Source organism: Echiichthys vipera (genome assembly GCF_963691815.1).
Source record: "Echiichthys vipera genome assembly, chromosome: 1".
Taxonomy (NCBI): domain Eukaryota; kingdom Metazoa; phylum Chordata; class Actinopteri; order Perciformes; family Trachinidae; genus Echiichthys; species Echiichthys vipera.
This window is the reverse complement of record NC_139826.1, coordinates 20,806,056-20,814,193: the sequence shown is the minus strand read 5'-3', so window position 1 is coordinate 20,814,193 and position 8,138 is coordinate 20,806,056. Positions and strand designations below refer to the sequence as shown.

The 8,138-nt window shown below is 40.9% G+C and overlaps 1 protein-coding gene across 1 annotated transcript; it reads right to left on the bottom strand.

Moving 5' to 3' along the window:
• Positions 1-375: 375 nt before the first annotated feature.
• Positions 376-6,598, bottom strand: rcn1 (reticulocalbin 1, EF-hand calcium binding domain). The gene is made up of 6 exons (XM_083912336.1): positions 6,153-6,598; positions 4,680-4,873; positions 4,376-4,554; positions 2,585-2,645; positions 1,876-2,075; positions 376-1,668 (listed from the first exon to the last, which is right to left on the bottom strand). The coding sequence occupies exons 1-6, from the start codon at positions 6,374-6,376 to the stop codon at positions 1,561-1,563; spliced, it is 966 nt and encodes a 321-aa protein (XP_083768462.1). The 5' UTR covers positions 6,377-6,598; the 3' UTR covers positions 376-1,560.
• Positions 6,599-8,138: the final 1,540 nt, after the last annotated feature.

The window sequence follows — 8,138 nt, the reverse complement described above, 5'->3', positions numbered from 1 at the left end:
GAGAATACCAGCTTAGGCACGACAGCTTGTAATAACACAAACTTGCATATTTGCCACATTGATTTTCTTCATGTTAAGGTGATATTAGACCGATTGATCCACATAAGTGAAAATAAGTCAGTTGATTAAAGTAATTGTTCTTGCCCCGAGTTAGATGAGATCAGTACCATTTCTGCCAATTAGCTTAGCATAAAGACCACACTGTAGAAACGGGGAAACGACTCACCTGGCTCAGTCCAAAGGTAAATCTAAAAGGCCACTAATCAACACAATGTATCTGATATATTTCATCTGTAAAAACAAAAAAAACCTAAGTAAAATTATCTATATATTGTTTTATTTTGACACAATACATGAGCATGTGCAGGGTGGAAAAGGAGACATGTTGAGTGTTTGTACCCATGTGTGATGTGGACTATTAATGTGACAGATGTTTGGGAAAACAAAGCACAGCAGAAAAAGACGTGAAGAACAAAAAATGGTTTTGAGTGAGAGGAATTTGACTAAAACTACAAATTGTGGTCATTGTTTAATCTTTTCGTGAGTTGCATAGTTGATAATTCTATGCAGGTCATACATGCTATTTAACAAAAAACATGATAAAGACATAAGAGCGACAGGCTTATATACAAAATTCCAAATGCAGTGGAAATAAATTTGGTACATTTGATACAAAAAGATGACCTCACAGTAATGTAACAGGAAGCAAAGAGTCATGTTGAGTTTAAACCAATACAGTACTTAAAAAAATAACCTTAATTAAATTAGACATTTGTAAAAGGGGAAATGCAACATCAACAAATGCCAATAGAAATCTAACATGGAGTATACTGTTGGCCTGAAGTATTCCAATAAATACATTTCAAACCAAGTATGAAGAATCTTTCACAGACTACACTAAAACCAAACACGTACAAAAACCATGCCATTAAAAATCAGTTATTTAACAGTTCTTAAAGCACTTTGCTAATAAAACAACAACAAATCCTTAAAGTCATATGTCCAGGAAAACTGTAAACAAAGAAACATCATCTGTGAAAAAAAAAAGATCTCTAGTTGAACACTGTATTCCTTTTGAACCTACAGTTCAGAAGAAATTTGATAAATAAATAAAATCAGTTGCAGTTTCACATTAACATTGCTATCAAAAAGCTGTTCCTGACAATCCACCTCCAGCTTGACATTCAGCTTTGACAGATTTTTAATAAAAGAATGATCTATTCTACACATCTCTGAGGCAGCGGAGCCGACTGTGCGGCTGGAAGGCAACATTGATGGAAAGTCCACTGGATCTGGCTTTGCTCCTGAATGTCAGAAACAGGACCGTCGCTATAAAACAGAGATGGACCCTTAATGTTAGTGGTAGAGCTGACCCTCATCCCTTCCTCCTTTGGCATCTACAGTGTTGCTTTACAATCCAGCGCACTGACATCTGTCCCACTGTTACGAGGAAAGGGTGGAGAGGTGGTTGTGGTGGTGGGCGGAGGTTTAGGAGTCTGCGATTCTGTCTTTGACACCAACCCCCCTCACACTCACCGCATCAGGAGCTGCACTGAGAGCTCAGAGCTCGTCATGGTTCTTGGTGAGGTCCTCTCCGTAGTTGGTCGCCTGGCTTCCCACAAACATGTTCCAGTTTTCAAGGATCTCCTCTTTGGTCAGCAACTGGTCCTGAGGAGGAAGGAAGGGGAGGGGGTAATTACAAGATAAGCATGCCTTATTCTAACAATATCCATATCAAAATATGTGACAAAAAAACCCTGAAATCTTTTGTTTATTTCCAGCATTGGCCAAAGCAATGGTTTAGAAAATTCAAGTTGTATCTGTGTGGATGTGACTTCATATACACAAGATAACAAGAAAGCTGAAACAACACACCTTGTCCTGGTCAGACTCATACACCAGATGTCTGGCCTCTGCCTGGGCATGGTCGTAATCTTGTGGCATAATCCAGTGGCGGATTTCGTCTTGGTCCATTTTGCCATCTTTGTTTAAGTCTCGGAAGTCAGAGAACTGTTCCCTTTCAGTCTTAACCCAGTCCGGCTCCGGACCCCCATCCTCATGTGCAAACATGTCAGCTGAAACAATCAAGGACAATGGGATTGAAAAACTTGCTGTTTGAAGTTAATGTTTGCAGTTAAAACCCTTAGATATCATCTTCTGTGATCCCTACTTAAATAGCAACCGTAGAGAATAGACATATACTTCACAGGCAACAAACAGCTTTGATTCCTCAATCAGGACCACACAAAACATGCAGAAATGCCACCTGGAATGCAACTCAAAACCATAAATGAACAAAACCCTAAGGCACATATATACACTTTCAAAGCAGATGTAAATCAAAAAAAGGTAACCAATAACTATGCTAATAACAGATATGCTGATGATACACAACTGTATTTCCCCTTGCCTGTGACAACTGTCCCTTTTTGTGTAGGTGTACAATTATACAGTTGACTGTATTCTCATAAATCAGTTAACACAACTAACTTTACTATATGGTTTTATTGCATTAGATAGCATTGCATATTGCTATGCTTAATTAACCCGGTTAAATTAATTTCAATTAGGTGTTTAAACTTACCAATATACTCATCTTCATCCACATGTCCATCGCTGTTCTTGTCAATGTCCTCCAGGGTTTCCTGTATTCAGAATGATTTAATGATGTCTTAAAAATGGAGACATGAGGGTCAACAATACTGGAACTTCCACTTTGAGTAATAAAAGAGAAACATGTTGCCCCAGGCACGGTGAGTGAAGGTAGAAGGTCAGCTTGCAGCTGGGGTGACAGACTTTCATTACAACTACAGGATTCTCTGCTGATGAGAGCTAAACCCTCCACATTAAAAAATGATCACACACTAACACACACAAGCACACATGCATACGCACGCACCTAGGCACAACACATGCACACAGCTACACTGATTTAAATCACTGTATGCATCCTTACCTGTAAGTGAGGTGTCCTCTCTGAAACCTGCTGAATGATTAATAGCCATGTAGCTTCTGGAGTCTAATAGCTGACTAATAATAAACAAGAACATCCATTCATCCATCTATTTGCTACACTCACTTAACCTGTGAAAGGTTGCATGTAAACAAGAAGGGATATGTCATTAAAAATATAAAACCTACAGACCACTAGATCTCTGTACTCAGTATGAGATGTTACATTTCAGAAGCATGAGAGGGGCACATCACAATCACACTAGGCTATTCAGGGATACATTTAACTTTAAGTTGATGCAACGTTCTAGTCATTGTTTACTACTATGGCCAATACGTCTTCTGCTAAAATTGAGATCAAGATGCCAGTGCGTCTTGTGCCACAATGTCCACACTCGACATGAACTGTAGTCATTTTCATAACACTTTTTCTAGATCCGTTCACCGAAGAATCTTACAACAAACTGTCAAACTCTTAACGTGAAAAATTAGCATTTAATTCCGCAGATAATTACTGGGAGCAGAAAATAATTGTTCCATTTCAATAGACACCAATGTACATTTTTCTGGGGGCTGAGGTTCCATGGGGCCTACCGAAAGCCGAATTACAGGGCCGGACGGATATGAGCAGGTAGACATGTGAAGTCGGATATTTAAACGGAGTGCTCCATAATATGAATGATTGAGATGACTTTATGTTCCTGCCTGAACCTGCACCAGAAGCTCAATAAGTGATCTGTCCTGCTGGCATACAATCATGTCCTTTCTAAAACTAAAACGTGTTTCTTTCTGTTACTCATACGGCTACATAAACCAAAAAGTACCAATTGTTGTATGGTTGTGTGAAATATGTGTATTGTTATAATGAGAAACAGTCTAAGATTCACCCAAATCAGTGAAGATGCTACTGGCTTAACAGTTGGTAACATTCGATGATGTCAGAAAAATGAGCGATTAATAATTAACTCTGTCAAATGGGTAGTACAACTTTTATGAACAGAGCAGCATAGTGCATCGCTGCTAACATTTGCCACGCAACTGTTCCACGAAGCCAAATTCATATTTAAAGGTTGAGTCTTAAATGGGACAGTCTGTCTGTCCCACTGGACCTGTTCCCAAAAAACTCAGAATTCAATCATTTCCTGGCTCAGTTAAAATTTCATTAAGTAGTTATCCAAATGTAGCACATTCATCCAAGTAGCTTGTCAGATTAAAGACGTGGAATAGAAACTCAAATATGTTCCTGTAATTAAATAATATCGCTTAGTGGCCAGACAAATTTCAAAACTCTAAATTTAGGGGATTTTTGTTTATACTACATGTAAATCTGAATCTGTGCATAGTTTACCCTCAGACAGACTAGCCTTACTACTCTGCCTCTATCTAATCATACTTAATTACCATGTGGTCACAGAGGGCTTACCAGAACCACAGTATCCCTCATGTGTTCAAACTCCTCAGGGTGCAGAAAGGATGTGAATTCTTCTCTGTCTGCTGCCAGGTCCCCGTTTAGATCAGCTGTTTTAAATCTCCTCTCATCACGAGGGAGCATCTTCTTGAAGCTGAACTGGTCGGTTGCTTCCTCAAACTCTTCTGGGTTGGCTAAAAAGGGGGGGGGGGGGGGGGGGGGGGGGATTAAAATAAGGTTACTGTCATGTGAATAAGTAGCTGTATTAATTCTATACAGTATTTTTTTTAAAGACACAGTGTGCCCAAAACACATATACCAAGGTAGTATCCGTATGTGGCTTGCTTGTACTCATCCCATGAAATCTGGTTGTCTTTGTTCAGGTCATAGTCTGTCCACACCTTTGCCACATTCTCATAAACGTAACGCTTCTGTACACGTTTTATCCAAGCCTTGAGTTCGGCTGTGGTGATGTAGCCATCTGCATTGCTGTCTATCCGCTCCACTATTTTACTGTAAGAAGAAAGAACAAAGACAGGGAGAATGTGTTATTACTTTTAGAAGTGAGATTTCCATGTCTTTCTTACTATAAAGCAGGCTGAGGTGCTATATAAATACTGTGGCACTATCAAAACACTCTACAGAGAAATGCACACAGCCCGTATTCAGAAACTGTGTCTATAAATAAGCCGTCAGGACTTCTCTACGGTTGTGATGTCACAACTATATATGTAGCAATTTCTGCTACAGTGCCGTAACAGTTATTTTCCGGCTGCAATGATTGCGCAGAGACGGCAAGAGCGCATATGCAAAAGACTCAAAAATGCTGACAAATCAGAGCAGACCGGGCTTTTTTGGGAGGGCTGCTTAAACTTAGCAGTTGGGACACAGGGCGAAGACAGGTTTATTCAGACATACAGAATAAGCAAAACGTTTTGTGTTTTTAACTTTAAAGCATGCCGTCATGAACCTGAAAGTTAGCACAATACAGAACCTTTAATGGTCAAACGTGATGGTCAAACAGACAAACACACGAGCCAAGACTTTGTGCTGTCTCACCTCTGTTTACTGAGCTTCTATTCTTACCAGCAGGTAGGAGAGAAAACAAATAAATAAATATTTGGCAGTACCATTTTTACTATCAGGGACGTGGCTTTAATGAGACCACACTAGTAGGGAGGAGCAGGCAAACCCATTTTAGTAAAGCATGCAGTGTAGCTGGTGTGTATTCTTAGAGCTGGCTTTGCCACGTTGTGATGTTACAGGGGTCCTCCCACTCTCAACACCACAGGAAAGAGTTTTCTTTGGGAGGAGGAAAGCCCTTTTATCCAACGTGGGTTTCATCGTGCCAACTTGTCATCAAGGCAGTGGCGAAAAAAAGCACTTTGAGGCACACTCACAGAACCACGTAGCGCAGGAAGTAAGTGACAGCAGCTCTATATGAAGACTGTCTACTGTCCCATCACTTTACTCAAACTTCACCTACAAATGGTTCTTTAATGACAATGTATAATTAAGAGTTCGGATGAGCAATTAGCTCTGTATATATGTATAATGCACTGTTTTACCTAGCCTTGTAGATTTGCTAGCATGTATCTTTCTCAGGCACTTGTGCTCATGTTGTTAAATGTTAATACCCTTAGGCTGAACAGTTACACGCGACACACTCTTGCAGGAGAGAAGTGAGCGTGCGTGATTTACATAAACAAAGGCTCAAAAAGGAGCCTGTGACAAAAACGACACCACTGATATCAAAACCAGCTCACGTGTCAGAGTTATGATACATCCTTACCCGAGTTTGTCCTTGCTCTCCTCAGGGGTGAGCTGGTCAAATGTCTTGGCCTCCTCTTTGCCAAGAAAGGCCTCATGGTCGTACTGGAAGCTTTTATTGTCTTCGTTGGCAGGCCTGCTGCCCAGTTCTGGTTCGTGAATAACCCTCTCTTTCCTTAACGTTGGCTTACCGTGCACCACTACAGTGCACAGAAGCGTGGCACACACGAAGGTGAAGGCGTCCATCAGTCAGGGATGAAGCTGGAGCTTCTCAGTTGTTTCTTAACAGGCCTGTGCCACTAAAAAGCACAACGCGACTGTGTAGCCACTTTCACCGATTGTACCGACACGCACTAACACTAACCTCTTACTCTTCGGCAACGGTGTGCAACAATGTTGCAGCTGCGCAATAAAAAAACCTGCAGACAGCACCTGAGCCTGCAGACAGGTCAACTGAGAACACCTCCAGCTCTCACTCAAAACGTATTGTAGGCAATCATGTTCCCCTTTTTCCTGAGGGGGGATGCAACCAAACCGGGATTTTCTGCCGCCTTACGTACAGCCAATCACAGTGTCCGTTCCAGGCAGGGCCCCGCCTCCTCCGCCGACAGGATATCTGCCATTGGTCCATGGGACGTCGGTAACACGAGAGGGGTGTTCAGGCGCCACGTTGCACGCTGACGTACAAACTCAGCTCACTATGGAGGAGGCTTGGGCCAGTCAGACCAGAAAGGAGGGAAAATACAAAATTGTTGCAGCTCTACAACCCACAGAGCTACTTCATTATCATGGTCGTGTCCCCACTCGTATTAACATGCACCCGCCACGACAGTGTGTCTGTAAATGTGTCGAGCGTAGACGCATGTGCACGAATAATTTGGGTTCAAGCCCCCCCCCCCCCCCCCGTTTAATTATGCACCTTCACCCACAGATATGCAGCCCTGTAGAGTCTTGTCTCTTTCTGCTTTACTTTGTAATGTAACAAACAAAGCAGGAAGTCGTTGGCTTGTGCACATATTCAGTCAATGATTCAGTCATAAACTGTCCGTGTGTGAGGCTCTATTAGGACAACATGAAGTGATTACATGTGACAATAAGATACTGAAATAATAAAAACCATAACATTTTCTAAAGAGTGAGAGAAAACTAGCCTAGCCTAAAGTTTGGTTGTTGAACAAAAGCTGCCTGCATGGGGTCAGCCCTATGTTCCCTCTCACATTTTAAGGATGTTTCTTTTTAAATTAGGCCCTATATTTCTACATTTGTAAGATATTTCTTCACTGAACATTTTGAAAAATAGCCCCTATGCCCTGTTCCCTCAGGGTTACGGTTAGGGCCTAATTTTGAAAAAAAATAAATCTTAGAAATAAAAAAAATATCATTGTACATAATTTTTGAAACAGTTTTAATAAAATATATTTCTTATTGTATTTTTTCTTGTCTATGCACCAAAACACAAAAGCAAATTCCTACTATGTGAAATCCTACCTGGTAATAATTATAATAACAATTAAAAACAGTGTGAGGAATATTTTTTATTTTTATACAGAATAATAGCTGCTGAATCTTTCGAGTCTTGCAGCCCGATTAGTGAGTGACACACGAACAGTAATTTCATATATCCTTGCCGATGTACCTCATGGGTGTATTAAGAGGACGTACCGTAAGTTAATATTAGAGCTAGGCTGAGCGGCTATTGTTGGCCTAAGGGCCGTAGCCAGTCATACTAATCAAGTCTATCTGCTGGTGCACATCACTACAGGGCATGCCCTCGAAACGGTTAGGTTTTGGTCTAGTTCGGTTCTAATACACTAACACCCTGCAGATACTGGGTAGGAGAGATGATGTGACACTTCACATGATGCATTTTTTTCTTTTTAATTATTCTACCCTACTCTACCATATAGCCACTGGCTGTGAGCATAACTGCTGCTGCTCTGCCTGGCTGTGGTGGTAATAGCTGTGGTTATTACTCAGACTACATTGTAGTTAGATCTATGATTCTTTG